The sequence below is a fragment of the Electrona antarctica genome (genome assembly GCF_951216825.1).
Source record: "Electrona antarctica genome assembly, chromosome: 24".
Classification (NCBI taxonomy): domain Eukaryota; kingdom Metazoa; phylum Chordata; class Actinopteri; order Myctophiformes; family Myctophidae; genus Electrona; species Electrona antarctica.
In genome coordinates, this window is record NC_136803.1 from 9,246,370 (window position 1) to 9,262,877 (window position 16,508).

At 42.9% G+C, this 16,508-nt stretch overlaps 1 protein-coding gene across 1 annotated transcript in view; it reads left to right on the top strand.

Moving 5' to 3' along the window:
• Positions 1–126: 126 nt before the first annotated feature.
• Positions 127–16,508, top strand: part of LOC306917209 (heparan-sulfate 6-O-sulfotransferase 3-B-like) — a gene marked incomplete at both ends in the record, with an annotated part of 38,952 nt that continues 22,570 nt past the window's right edge. The window contains one exon of the mRNA XM_079495341.1: positions 127–779. Within this exon, the coding sequence (XP_079351467.1) occupies positions 127–779 (653 nt within the window). The remainder of the gene's footprint in view (positions 780–16,508) is intronic.

Consider the following 16,508-nt stretch of genomic DNA (forward strand, 5'->3'; position numbering starts at 1 on the left):
CACAATGAGACGAGGAGGCGACGAGATCTGCGATCCGGACATCATGCTATTATTGTTATTATTATCGTCGTTTATTATCGTGCCGATGGAGTGACAGACAATCCCCTCATCCTTATTTATTCCACGATGGAGGAGAAGTTCAACCGACTGGTCATCGTCCCCGTCGCCGCCGTCCTGTTCCTCATGGTCGGCTACCAGTACGTGTGTCCGGCGGACAGGAACGCCTGCTACTTCAAAAGTGACGGCAACAACAAGGGCATCTTCTTCCAGCGCTCCTCTTCGTCCCGGTACGACTTCTACAGCGCGGACCCCCAGCAGGAGGAGGGTCCGGACGACCACGAGGAGGACGCCTCGGCCGCCGCGATAACGTCCAATAAGTTCAACTTCACGGAGCGCGACCTGGAGCGGCGCGTGGACTTCGACATGCGCGGCGACGACGTGATCGTGTTCCTGCACATCCAGAAGACGGGCGGCACCACGTTCGGCCGCCACCTGGTCAAGAACATCCGCCTGGAGCGGCCGTGCGACTGCGCCCAAGGCCAGAGGAAGTGCACCTGCCACCGGCCCGGCCCTACCGGAGGAGCCGGACCCGTCCCCGGAGCCGGAGGACCGGGAGGAGGCGGAGGAGGCAGCAGGGCCGGAGAGTCGTGGCTCTTCTCCCGCTTCTCCACCGGCTGGAGCTGCGGGCTGCACGCCGACTGGACCGAGCTCAGCAGCTGCGTGCCCGTGGTGATGAACAGGAGGGACAAGAAGAACGCCATGCAGGTGAAGACCAAAAGGTGAGTGAGTGAGTGAGTGCAGAAAAAAAGCATCACAGTTTAAAATCATGTGTTAATTTCTTAGGAAAAACGGGGTCTGCAGTCTGTTACATGGCAAACGTTGATCAAAATAACAATTCTTCTACATTCTCTAATTGTACAGACTTTCTTGTAACTTAATCAGTAATGCAGATGTTTAACAATACTTTTAATCTCTTGAGAGTGCGTAAAATGGTCCATTTATTGGTTTCATTTCACACTCAAGAGTTAAAGATCTATAAGGGTCCATTTTTGTTATACCAACTCTCTCATCATTTAGCTGGGGACCACCTGGAACCCCCTCAAGGACCGGTGCCGGTCCCCGGACCACTGGTTCACTTGAGAACCGCTGTGTTGTAATTTTATTTCATTTAATTTAAAAACCATTCATATTACATGAGCTATAAACCAATGTTACTATGCTGGCTTGAATTCAATGATACTTATAAAATAACCAGCACAGCCTGGGCAGTATACCCGCACAGCTGTGCTCTTATCACTACATTGCCCATGCCCCTAGGTCAGGATTACACACACACACACACACACACACACACACACACACACACACACACACACACACACACACACACCACACACACACCCACACACACACACACACACACACACACCATTGGCAGCGTTACAACAGTGCAGTCCAGTACGTCAAAGACAACTAGCCTTTTTTTTGGCACTCACTCAATCCCATCTAGAAGTCTTATACTGTACACATTGTACATTATAAAGACTTTATATGAAACACTAAGGTATACTGCAAGGCTTTGCTGGATGTTAGCATGATGGATGGACACCTCCACATCGTAATGAGAAGACAGAGAATATATGCAGGCTTTTGTCCTCCTCAGCTCACGACCTGTTTCACTTCCCTGTAATTACAGACCCAATGCACTTAAGCTTAATGGACTAAAGAGCTTTAAGAAGGCCGGTGTGTGTGTGTGTGTGTGTGTGTGTGTGTGTGTGTGTGTGTGTGTGTGTGTGTGTGTGTGTGTGTGTGTGTGTGTGTGTGTGTGTGTGTGTGTGTGTGTGAGGTGTGCTGCTGGCTCATGAAGGCAATTTGCTATTAAGTTTTAGGGTTTATGTTTTAGGAAAGCCAATCTCCATATGCTTCCGAACAGAGGGCTTCGGAGGAGAAGGCTATACGCACTGAAATCAATTTAACTCTGAAGAGTGTGTATAAATGGACCCAGATGCACCGCTATAGCCTAAGTAAGGGTCCATTTGGTTCCGTTCCGTTTGTGCTCTCTTCTGAGTGACAGCAGGGTAATTTGATTTTACTCGCTTTGCAGTGAAACTATAACACTAATGATTTGCACAGTGGAACTGGAATCCACTGCAGGGTTAAGCCAACTCTGCCAGGATTGACCCGACCCCGCAGGATTTGGTCGTGTGTAGGGCCTTCTAATCTAGACCCTTTCAACATGCAAACTGAGGATATCTTTAGCCTAGCCATGTATTCCCCATGCTGTTACACCAGGGGCGGGCAACTGGCGGCCCGGGGGCCACATGCAGCCCCCACCTTCACTTAATGCGGCCCGCATGTTAATATCAGAATACTGATATAGTATTGATTTCAGCTGTTACAATTCCTAACCCTTCTAATCTAGACCCTTTCAACATGCAAACTGAGGATATCTTTAGCCTAGCCATGTATTCCCCTGCTGTTACACGTTGAAATATTGACATAGTTTACTGTACTTGTATTCATCAGCAGCAGTGTTGGGCAATATTACTCACGAGGAGAGTATGTTACGTATTACATATTACTCCTTGAAATAGTAATATTACTTATTACTTGTAAATTAAGAGTAATATAATATATTTTACATCATTTCATACAGATGGATGGTCAAAGTCAAAGTCGTATGATTAGTCACACACGTTACCTCAGTGGGATTTGTTCTCTTTGACCCATCTCTTGGAGCGGTGAGCCGCAGCGCGAGCCGCAGCAGCGCTCGGGGATCATTTGTTGATTTGACCCCCAATCCGACCCATTGATGCTGATGCAGGGAGGCATTGGGTCCCATTTTTACAGCCTTTGGTATGACCCGGCCGGGGATCGAACCCCCGACCTCCCAGTTTCAGGGCAGACACTGTAACCACAAGGCCACTGTCTGGTCTTCCTGCTATAGGCCTGTGGCACCTCCAGGCTCAGCGGTGCCCATGGTGGACTATGCATGCATTATTATTATATTACATTACTTTTGCCCCCTCCCCCGCCAAAAAAAACAAAAAATGAGTACAACAACACAATCTGCTTAGCCAGCTTCTTTTAGAACTGAATCCAATTTTTTGGAATAATAATAATAAGAGCCACCAATCAGCCAAAAAGGCTATAAAATAAAGCAGCAATCTCTCTTGACCTTTTAAACAAAATGTTTTCAAAAGGCAGCCAACAAAAGTAAGAGAGCAATGATTTATTTATTTATTTTGCATAGTAATATGGGCACTTGACCAAAAACAGTATAATATTATTACATATTATGTAATAATATTATAATACTGTTTTTGGTAGTATAATATTATTACATATTATGTAATAATATTATAATACTGTTTTTGGTCAAGTAATTAATACCTTACACTATTTGTTACTGGGTAAAATAATAACACAATACAGTAATAGATTAAAAGTAACTTGTTACTGCCCAACACTGATTGATTGTCATCAACACCTCTGTTACCATACTAACACCCTCCACTACTAACAATAGGCCTACTAATTGAATATGAATCCTATACCACTCTCGCTGTAACTGCTGCAGCCACTGGTCAGTGGTTATATTACAATGTGCTAGTAGTAAAAACATCAACTATGTGACTTCATCATACGTAGTGTGTGTAACCAGTCACCTAGTCTATAGCCATGGAAGCAAGTGTTTTTTTTGCTCCGATCAGGTTTTTTGTATAGCCTGACCCAGCTAGCGTGCCTTCTGGTCTAGAGGGGCGGCCGCGCATGGAGCAACCGCTGGACAATATTGGTTCACCGATCGCCCGCCCCTGCATTCTCCACCCAGTTATTATGTCTGTGTCCCTTTTATGCCCATGGAGTTCTTTGTCAGGCATGCCCAAATATGGAGTCTATGCAGATGTCAGAATAGGCCAGCTCCATAATATATAAAGATATAGGGGTGATATATAGGGCAGAGGCTATTGGGCTGATGCTGGACAACCAGCTATCGACACCGGGCACTGCACTCTCCCTGTGGGGGTATGGAGCGTGTTTGTCGAATTTGAAGTCCGTGGGGTGAACGGTTCCCGAGTTACGTAGATTACAGACGCACACACATACGTACGGTACAGGGACTTGATGCATTTATAGATAGACTAGACCGGTGGCTGTAGAGCACTGAGTCCGTAACGATGGAAGTTGGAGATCCATGCCCCACCCGGCTATATGCAATACCCGTTGTACCCGTGTTAGAGTACCCTTTTATGCCCATATATGGAGATTATCAGTTTTTTGATTGATTGATTTGTTTATTGACAATGTTTACATGTACAGAAAAATGCACATAGTTATACATCACTATCAAAAGGATAAATGCAAGAAAGCCAACGGCTTATTTCCATTGCAGTCCCTTAGTTGAAAATGAAACACAACAATAAATGTGTATAAGTGTATGAGTGAGCGTGTCCATGTGAGTGTTTTAGGAACGTGTTATATAATAATTATTATGTTATTATTGTTTTTGTTTTTTTTGTTTTTTTGTCTCTTTGTGTCCCTTCATTACTATATATGTGGTTCTGTGTCAGGCTGGAGTGTTGTGATGTAAGGCATGCCCAAATATGGAGTGTTGTGATGTAAGGCATGCCCAAATATGGAGTGTTGTGATGTAAGGCATGCCCAAATATGGAGTGTTGTGATGTCAAAACAGGCCAGCTCCATATATTGACACTGGGTAGGGGCCCTGTCCAGAGGCCGGGCAGAGGCCTTTTGTGGCGTTTCTGGACAACCGTGGGTCCGACCGACGACTCGACACCTGGCGAGTCGGTGGGGCTAACGGTTCTCGAGTTACGTGCATTACTGACGTACACACAGACAGACAGACATACAGAGACGTGGTGCATTTATAGATAGATATCTGATTGACCTTTATACCTGCACTTAAATGGTATAAAAGATTGGGTTCTCCAGATCGGGTAAATTGCCGATGAGCGATGATCGATCGGAGCACCTCAATTCTTTAACCGCTTTCAACCATGGTCTCCCTATTTTGGGCATAGGAGAATATTAAAAACGCTGTCACACTATACATTAAATAGGGGCATAATAAGTGGTTAACCCATTAAGGCCTGACGTCGAAATTTAAAAAAAAAAGTTTTCTAAATCATGACAATTTTCGGAAAGATTTGAGGCACATTTTAATGATTTTTCAAAAATAGCAGACCTACAAGTTCATAGCGCGCCACTCGGTGGCGCGCTATGAGCTTGTAGATCTGCTATTTTTCAATAGCTAAATTATAACATAATGTTTAAAACACCAAAAGGGGTTCCCGCCCCAAAATGGGTTAATGGTTAATGTGGTTAAACGCTAACGTGACATGGATGCGTTCCAGGTCTCAATGGATTAAAGTGCAGTGGAACATTCACGGGGAGCCACAGCATATATATATAGGCGACCCTGATTGGCCCGGAGGAGACAGGAAGACATTTGACATGTGTATAGTGTTCCCTGATTGGCCCGGAGGAGACAGAAAGACATTTGACATGTGTATAGTGTTCCCGGATGCCATGTTCAATCAAAGGCACAGTGAGGTCTTTGGAGTGTGTGCAGTGGTCTTTGCATGCAGCGATCAGCCGCTGTGAGCCCATTCCTTATGCATGTATGTGTCTGCGAAGGCCTGAGAGGTCTCTCTGCTGTCACATTGTCCTAGCACGCCCCCACCCCAGCCATCCCACCCCCACACAGTCATGCACTACAGGGTAACTCAACCCTTACACAATTTTGAAGCAGTATGGTGCTTGAGTGCAGTGTCCGATGTGCATGTGTCCGATGTGCATGTGTGAGCGAGTGATTGTGTGTGTGTGTGTGTGTGTGTGTGTGTGTGTGTGTGTGTGTGTGTGTGTGTGTGTGTGTGTGTGTGTGTGTGTGTGTGTGTGTGTGTGTGTGTGTGTGTGTGTGCGTGCGTGTGCATGTGCGTGCGTGTGTGTGTGTTGCTTTCATTTCAGGGGCTACAGCTGCATAATGCAACATTTAATCATATTCGTTTTTACTCTGCAAGATAAAAAACACTTTGGTGCGTTTACTTGTATTTGGTTCCTGATCCCAATCTCTCTTTTTTTTCTTTTTTTTTTAATCCTTATCCTTTATGTCTGGCAGGGGATGATAAAAGAGAGGAACCAGTACAGTATGTTAGATATTACTGCAGTACAATAATCCCAGCAAGGTTATAGGTATGAGAAGGTTGAGATGTTACACATTAATTATGAGAGTCCTACATGAGACGGAAACAATACCAGTGCAATACCAGACTGTTTACTCTTTTCAATTTGTCTTCTAAAGATAAAGAAAAGTTCTAAAGCACATTGGGGGGAAAAAAGAAGAATTCTACAAGTCTTGGCAGGTGCACAAAAAGACAACAACAATGTGCCTCAATTTAAGTATCTGCTGAGGCAGTGACTAATGGGGATCTAAAATAAACAATGGCGTGCAGATAAACAGGACCCGATTCTATACTTGTTATTAGGGCTGTCAAAATTAGAGTTAACCGAGTTAATTCAATTGTGAAATTAATTAGATTAAAAGTTTTAACACAATTAATCCATGCTTGGATGACCCGCCCCATACATCCCATCCACTCTGCTCTGGATGGGGGAAAACACAAGTTGGTTATTGCCATAAATAACACACCAGGGTAAGAGACTGTGGGCAGTATTATGCGTGTCTTAAGTACCAGGTCTTATTACTTAACTTAAGACCTGGCCTGTTTAGGCCTGACGTCAAAATAAAAAAAAACGCTCTGAAAGAATATATTCAAAGATTTGTGCCACATTTTCACGATTTTTCAAAAATAGAAGACCTACAAGGTCGTAGCGCGCCACTCGGTGGCGCGCTATGAGCTTGTAGATCTGCTATTTTTCAACAGCTAAATTATAACAATGTTTAAAACACCAAAAGGGGTTCCCGCCCAAAATGGGTTAAGTTAAGTAATAAGACCTGGTACTTAAGACACGCATAATACTGCCCAGAGTGACACCATCCTGCCACACCGTTTCGTTTTACATACGTATATGCTAAATGTATATATCCGCCTTCTGTCATTTATCTTTCCATTCCCACAACAATATACAGGAAAAACGTGGCATATTTTGACATAGTTCGAATGGTGATTAATCATGATTAATACATTTTTACACTGTGATTAATCTGATAAGAAAATGTTATCGTTTGGCAGCCCTATATACACTATATACAGTATATCTAATTTTGTAGGCTACTTAACACATTGTCTGCTGAAAACGTATATACATTTTTAATAGCCATCTGTAGTCTGCGATTGACGTACCGGTATATATACGTTTTATATCACTATATGGATCGCACAGCTAAAAAACAACTTTTTGCCCTGAGCCGGTTGCTAGGCAACGCCTTGTCCCCCCCCCCGCAGGCCTGCATGCGTAGACTACTGTTATAATTAGGATCTTCTATGGCTCTTTACTCGAAAACTATACATCGCTCTCCGTTGTGCTGATCAGACATCGGAGGTGTACAACAATGGTTCTCAAAGTGGGCTCTGGGGACCCCCAGGGATCCCTGAGGGGGTCTTTGGTCTTTGGGTATTGATGTTGGTACCGTAGGAGAGACAACAGGCAAACCTTGATCAAAATAACAATTCTTATACATTCTCTAATCGTGTAGACTTGTAAAGTAATGCCGATGTTTGACAATAATTTAACTCTTGAGAGTGTAAACCATTTTACACTCTCAAGAGTTAAACATCTAACAGAGTCTGGGGACCACCTGGAACCCCCTCAAGGACCAGTGGTGGTCCCCGGACCACTGATTGAAAACCACTGCTATAGAGCAGGGGCTCTCAACATTTTTGCCGGGGGACCCCCGGAAATGCTTTGGCCATGTCTCGTGACCCCCGCCCCACTCCCCACCCCCACTACAAATTGACTGCTACAATAACCTTAAAATTGGAGAAAATACTTCATAAATAAATACTGAAACCATATAATCATTAAGGAAAATGCATGCACTAAACTCTTAATGGCATTTAAATGTAAGGTTGGCTTATCGGTGTTGCGAGGATGAGGGGGTACCTGGAACCCCCCGCCCCCACAGAGGTACCTGGGCCAAAAAACTTTAGGAACCCCTGCTCTATAGAGCGTCGCAGTCCCGCCCCCTACCATGGACCAGGAAATGATTCTCCGTTCATTTTCCTCATAGACATTTCAGAAAGTATTTATTTAAAGACGTTTACGCCGCGGACAAAGCCAACTCGAGTCGTGACAACTCATGACAACAAACACAATTTTTTGGGCCGAACAAATAATTAGAAAGAAGAAAAAAACGGCAGGTTACAACACTTTTTTTGTTGTTTTTCTTCTTTGTAATTATTTGTTTGGTCCAAAATATTGTTCGTGTTGTCATGAGTTGTCACGACTCGAGTTGGCTTTGTCCGCGGCGTAACCGTCTTTAAATAAATACTTTTTTAAATGTCTATGGGAAAAATGCATTGGGATTCATTTCCTGGTCCATGGTAGGGGGCGGGACTGCGACGCTCTATAGCAGCCAGCATGTTCATATTACGCTGTACCTGCAGAAGTGCTCTTGAGCAGCTACCTGAACGTGTACTGCAACAAATAGAGGTGCTCTATGGATGGACACATCCTAAATGGTATCCATGGCAATAGGAATAGGAACAGCCTGCTGGTGTGTCCAGAAAACTCCATCTGTTTCCTTTTGACCCCCAAGTCATTGCACACAGTCACCCTAAGCATGATGTAGCATGTACCATGCCTATGCCAGATGGTTGCCATTAGTTTCGCAGTAGCCAGGCCATTAGATAGATACATAGAGTCTGGGGCAAACCTATTGAAAAGTTGTTGAGGACATCGCGTCTGGGACAAAGCTATTGAAAGGTTGTTTAAAAAAAGAAGGTCTGACAGACATATTTACCAACCACGAACGACCTCCGTTACAGCCCAGCCAATCAGAGACTTACCCGAGTTCTTCTCGATCAAAACCCATTTACGCTGACTTGTGTTTCAGTAGAGCATTCGATGCACGTGATCAATGCATTGAAAGGGACAAAATCACGTTTAATCAGAGCAATGCATTCTGCAGTAGACGCGTCTACTGACCTACCGCAACCGTCTCCAGCGCAAAATGTTATATTGTGACGTTTTGGAGACATTCAGTAGGCTGCATTCTGTGCGTTGATCACGATTACAAACAAAATCTAACCCTAACTAACTAACCAGAAACCTAACCGGCTCGTACCTCAGAGCTCAGACATTGGAGAAAAGAACCAGAAATCTAACCCTAACCTCAGTCTTAACCCGCCGCCACGCAATGTCAAAACAGTAGCCGTGATCAACCGCACAGAATGCAGTCCCTTTCAATGCATTGATGACATCCGAAACGGGTGTTCAGACCCTCTGATGATGTATGCTTCATCATTTTTCGACTGCGGTCGAGATCATGGATTTCACAATGCCGCGCAAAGACTTCCCGGTCCTTCATTGCCATCCCCAGTTCCTGCTTACTATTAGTTGGTTACTGTATGTTACCCAACTAGCTCTCTCCACCAGTAAGAGAAATTGCACATAGGATATACAAAAGTATGAAAAAGAGGAATTAGAAACAGTGAAAACAGGCTGTTTATAGAGGAATACCTAAACATATACGTTATAAAGAGACTCCTGATTTTATTTATTATTAGTTGAATATGCGTGCTGCAAATTAGGCTAAATGTTTAGCGCTGTGCAGGCAGCAGGTGGAATCAATCTATTAACAAGCAATTATCTGACATTCAGCGGTGTTGCACACGGGCAAATATATATTCAATCTCCAAAGTCAAACTCATAAGTTGACAATGCATCATGCCGCCCTGTGAGCTTTAAGATCTGCAAACTATGAATCTCATGCTTATGTATACGTTGTAGCCTACTTCTGGCAGAAGAGGGTAGTTATGAGAATATTAGTAGGCCTATGTAAAATCATTAAAATTGTAATGATTTGTAATGAAAAGAAAGAAAAACATCAGCTACAGTTGATTATGCCCAGTATAGCCTACTGAATGATTATGCCACAATGCCACATATGCATTTTACAGGCCGTGCATAATATAGCCTACACTACAGGCAGCTTTCTCTGGGTGTCCGGAGCGCCCCACCGCTCTCGTCCGGACTACATGCATAATTAACATAACCGCAATGTGGACGCTCGAAACTTTAATGCCGTTTTCAAACTTGAACGGGTAACAGCCGAGCCGAGGCGTTCTCGTGTGGAAGGCCTCTTAGTGAGTACTTTTCCCACCACTGTGCATATAATGTATATGTAAGACGCCCTGAGCCCTTTGGGGCGAGGTCGTGCTGAAACAACAGCGGGGCCTATAGGGCCAGCCCAGTTGGGGCCCAGGTAGTGCTGAAACAACAGCGGGGCCTATAGGGCCAGCCCAGTTGGGGCCCAGGTAGTGCCGGGCCTTAATTTCCGGGCCTGTTGAGAACTCTAGTTTTCGCCGGATGCCGGGCGCGGCTGCGCTAATAACTTTGGGGCGGGCCCGTCTAGAGTTTGAATGGACAGATATCAGTCAAAAGGGAGACATCAAACAGGAATGATGGGTGGGGAAGGATCAACATATGGCATGTCAGAACAGGTCAGCTCCATATATGGAGATCTAAGGGTTTGAGGTCAGATGTAGAGTTGCTGGCCGCCTCCATATATGCAGATCTAGGTGATGATCCAGTCTTCTCCATGTTTGGCTAACCAGGGTTTGATGAGGTCAGTGTCGTGATCTTCATATATGGAGACGGCCATATATGCATGGAGAGTGTCACGAGGCGTCATAGTAATCTGCGACCTACAATCGCAATAAGCTGTTGTCTAACATGTCTTTTCTAGAGTTGTGTCTTTGAGCTGCAGGGGAGCATAGACATTACTTCTGCCCTTCCTTCCCGTCTCCTATCAGCCTCTCCATATCCTCTTCATATCCCATCCCTTCCTCGCTCTCATAACGAGTTCCACACGTGTTAGACCTATCCATCTCTGCAGCGAACCTGTCTCCAAACACAGACACACAGTCACACGCACGCACGCGCGCGCACGCACACATTTAATTGGCATGCCATCGGTCAGCTGGCTCCCATGGTGCCCGGCTCAGGGTGGTGCCACAGCATTCGTGCCACAACGGGTCCTTAAACTGCTCTGGGCAGACGGCCGTCCGACCTGATGCCCACATTACCCTGACCCTGCTCTATCTCTCTCTCTCTCTCTCTCTCTCTCTCTCTCTCTCTCTCTCTCTCTCTCTCTCTCTCTCTCTCTCTCTCATTCTCTCACACTCCTTGGCTGTCAGGGAGTTGTAACCTTATTAGTGACCTCATTATTTCGGATCAGAGGCAAGAGAGTGGCGATCAGCCTGAAAACTAATTAGTCTGCACTTCAGTCTACGCGCTACGGGGAACCCATGCTTTGTTTTTGTTTTTGTGGTGATGCCGCGCTACTACCAGACAAATAAGGAACGCTTGGAAATGTACTAAGGCAGTGTTTATTCGTTGATGGAAATGTTAGTTTTAGTCAAAATCTTGGCAGGCTGTGATGGCATCATAATGCCCGATTTATACATTAGCTGATGCCACACGTGAGCTTCTAGATCTGCTATTTGTTGAGCCAACATATAATGACGCCGATACTTTTTTACTTTTACTCAACATAGGCCTATATTTAAAGTACTAAAAGTAAAAGTACTCATATTGCAGAATGTCCCATTTCACAAAGAAGCCCACAATGCGACGCATTGTGGCTTGTAGATCTGCTATTTTCAAATGGCCAAATGTATATACAGTAGGGCCAAAGTGTGTAATGTATGTTTTGTAATAATAATAAAAATCTACAAAGTAACTAGTGACTAAAGTTTTCAAATAAATGTAGTGGAGTAAAAGTACAATATTTGTGTCCAAAGTGTTGGATAATAGTCAAGTAAAGCCAAGGACAAATACCTCACAATTGTACTTACGTACAGTACTTAAAGGACAACTTTAGTTTTTTTTCAACCAAGGTTCATGTTTTAGGTTATTAGAGAAAGTAAAATATGAGTGTTAATTATTTTGCTGCTTTCTTTCGTTTTATGGATTTTAGCTGTTTTTGACAGGGGGCGGGGGCATTCGAACATGGGGCTAAATATGTATTGTTTTACAAAATGTTATAGCGATTTCTTTTTTTATTATTTACTATAGTCCTACCTACTAGACCCCAAGAAATTTAATTTGGCCACAAAAGATCACGGTATCTACTGAATGTGTCAAACTGACATATTGAGCCTATGACACACACACACGTGTGGCTTCCCCCCAGTAGGTTACCTTCACATTCAGTAGATCCTGTGATCTTTTGTGGCCAGATGTAATTTCTTGGGGTCTAGTAGGACTAGAGTAAATAATACAAAAATAAATCGCCATTTGTATAAAAAGACGTATTTAGCCCCATGTTTGACTGCCCCTGCCCCTGTCAAAATTAGCTAAAATCGCTAAAACAAAAGAAAGCAGCAAATGAAAAAAAAATAACACTCATCTTTTACTTTCTCTATTACCAACCTAAAACATGAACCTTGGTGTCTAAGTGTTTAAGTGTCTTCACACTTATTTGAGTGAGACCATCTGCACACCTCCATCGAAACCGCTTTCACAAATTAACCTACCTGTTGATAACATAATTAACATCTAACCTGCAGTTAAAAATAGCTGTAATATCTGTGAAAGTCTTGTTCTAAGGTGAGTGACTTGAACTCAATGATGTCATGCAGCCATGCATATTATCAGAGGTGGATTTAAACTAAATACAAAAAAGACGAGAGCCACCAGAGGGTCGCCGCGAGCATTTAGTTTTCTTCTGTGCGTCAACTCATCATTAGACAATCATTTTCTTTTATTCTCATTAACCGATATAATTAAGTAAATTGGTGTGCCCAGCTATTTGCACCTTCAGAGCCCATTTCAAGGTGACACAGGACTCCATCTTGTTTGTGCAGATAGCACAGCATCTAACCGAAACATTCGATCAGTGATTTAGATTCAGAGATATTTCCTCCCGTCCACTATAATGGAGGGAGAACACTTTTGATGACGCACCAACCGGAAATGTCGCTCCTAGACTGTATAGTGTATCGCTCGCTGATATAGGCTATATCAAACAATTAATTCTCCGTCTTTCTCCGTCCTGGGCAAAGAACATAATAGGCTTCAAAAGACAGAGATCTCGGTTCTAGGCAAGGTGTTCCATAGTAGGTTTGCCCGTCTGTTCCCCAAGAATAGGGTTGCTGTGGATCAAGTGGTTTAAGCAGTAGTTCCCAGACGTTTCATCTCCAGACACAAGAAAGAAATTAGACATTTGCCCGGGGCACAAACTAGTGAAAATAGCAGATCTACAAGCTCACAACGCGTCGCTTTGCGTCGCGTTGTGAACTGTAGATCGGCTACTTTCACTACTTCTTGAATTTAATTTTGTTTTTAATTCATGAAAATGTTAGCTTTTTTGGTAATGTTTTTTTTTTTAATTATTATTATTATTTTTTTTACGTTTTGAAATAATAATTCAATAAATAAAGGGACCCATACAAATGTGGTAACATACATATACAGGTCCATCCCATGTAATTAGAATATTTTGTAAAAGTTCATTTTCTTCCGTAATATAATTCAAAAAGTGAAACTTTCATAATATTCTCAATTCATTGTGCATAAAGTGAAGTATTTAAAACCTTTTTTTGTTTTAATATTGATGATTATGGCGTACAGCTCATGAAAATCAAAAAATCCTATCCCAATGAGGTGATCAGCCAGTGGCACTGTTGAGGTGTTATGGAAGCCCAGGTTTGCTTTGATAACAGCCGTAAATTATTTTTTATTGTTCAGTCTTATGTCTCACACCTTCCTCTTGACAATACAACCTAGATTCTGTGTGGGGTTCAGGTCAGGCCAGTTGGCTGGTCCGTTAAGCACAGTACCATGGACAGTACACCACTTACTAGTAGTTTTGGCTCTGTGGGCAGGTGCCAAATCGAGCTGGTAAGGAAAATTAGCATCTCCATGAAGCTTGTCAACATACTGTAAAAAACATCATAATAGATGGTTGTTTTGAGACTCTGGACATGACAAAACACAGTGATGATTTAGGCCATGTTACCTGCTGGTGTTGATCCACTGACTGACTCATGTCTGAAAATTTAACAATGGTTTCAACACAGCCATCCTTTTAGAGTACATTGTGCTTCAGTACCGGTATGTTGACAAGCTTCATGGAGATGCTAATTTTCCTTTCCAGCTCGATTTGGCACCTGCCCACATGGTATTACTGTGCTTAACTGACCAGCCAACTGGCCTGACCTGAACCCCACACAGAATCGAGGTTGTATTGTAAAGAGGAAGGTGTGAGACATAAGAACAATAAAAAAGTAATTTACGGCTGTTATAAAAAGCAAACCTGGGCTTCCATAACACCTCAACAGTGTCACTGGCTGTTCACCTCCATGCCACGCCCCATTGATGAAATGATTTGTTCAAAAGTAGCCCAGACCAAGTATTAACTGCATACAATAATATACTTTTCAGATGGTCAACATTTCTCGTTTAAAAAAAACATTTTTAGTGGTCTCTAATCTAATTCATTGGGATAGGATTTTTGGATTTTCATGAGCTGTACGCCATAATCATCAAGATTAAAAAAGGTTTTAAATACTTCACTTTATGCACAATGAATTGAGAAGTTTCACTTTTTGAATTATATTATGGAACAAAATGAACTTTTACAAAATATTCTAATTACATGGGATGGACCTGTACATGGTGCATGGTTTAAAAAAAAGAGTAATAGCATTAGCAACAGAAGTGTAGTTCCTTGTGCTTATATTCTCACGCGAGACATCATTTAGCAGATACCAGACATGTCGGTGTAAACATTACATTACCATTAAAGGCATTACATTAGCAAGTCATTATTACACTAGTGGGACCAGACGAATCTGCCGGTGCAAAAAATAAATAAAAAAATAAAAAGCCCTAGTCTGGCCAACCAAGGCTAAGGCATTATTACATAATACCCAAAGCACTTCCAATCCAATCCAATTTATTTATAAAGCACATTTCAAACAACAGGGTTGAACCAAAGTGCTGTACACTCGGTAACAAAAAATATACTAAAATACTTACACAATAAACAGGGGGAAGAAAACACATAAGAAGGTGCAACATAAACATGTTGCCTAGTGGAAAAACTCTCGGTCTGAATCATAGAAAGCCAAGGAGTACAAGTGAGTTTTCACACGTGATTTCAACACAGGCGAGGTTTGAGATGCTCTAAACATGGGGTGGAAGATCAATTCCTGCACAGTTTGGACGCTACAGCGGAAAATGGATCTACAGTATTGTGGAGTCATCTGGAGGTAGAAGCTCTGATATGTAGATTGGGGGCCAACCCATAGACTTAAAGATGGAGTGCCAGGATTTGTTTCCACCCTAAAACATGATCATCAGGTATTATTATAGGAAGGAAGAACTTTTTCCAAAAAGTGTGCAGTATTTGTTAAAATCATGCTTTTATGTGGACACGCCCACCAGTTCATTAAGTATGCCTGGTTTGCCTGGTGCGTGGTGATGGGTGGTGATCCACCTGAACTGAAGCCGCACCCACAGCTGTAGTTGTATGATAAAGGGGGAGGGGTTAGGGGAGGGGCTGATAGTGTGATATCACTATATTACTGTTTATTTCATTGGCCCGTTTGACTGTCAAGGGTTCAGCCTCCAGGAAGAAACCCTAAATACAAAGTTAATACACCATTGCACATAAAAACGACTCCAGGGTGTCTAATGAAGTACTGTCAGACACATGAAAAACTGGAAAAATACAAAATTCACGGCACTTTAAAGACAGACATATAAGAACTGAATCCTATAAACCAACAGGGGAGCCAGTGGAGGGAGGCAAGAATCGGGGAGATCATACTTCCGTTCCCCCTTGAAGAGGCGAGCGGCTATCTCTACGATCGATGGATGGATTCGAATGGTAACTTACAGTATCACGTTTAGCGCGTTGCGAGTTGCATTGATCAAAAGCCATTAAATATGTCTGAAGAGACAGCTTCCAGCGAGTCCGCTGCCGGTTCACATAACGGTAGAAGACCTGGGATGCACGACACACGAGCACAACAATGCAATGCAAGATGCTCACGGTGCTCACCCTCACCCCCACATGCAAGACATCCTTTTTGGCTCACAACTGAGAGTAATAAAAGATGAAATAAAAGATAAAATATTTAATTTTAGGTATTAGGCTAATGCTCAGACTATTGAAATTAATACAATTAGTTCCCGTTTCCAGTTAAGGGTAAAAATTAGATAAAGTTTTTGTGATGTTGCAAGATCAGGTAAAAGCCAGTATATCGACAGGGGGAGGAGAAACATTATGGGGTAATGTAATAAGTATATACCTCATCGAAAAAGTCAAAAACATTTCATTTGTTACTTTCTCT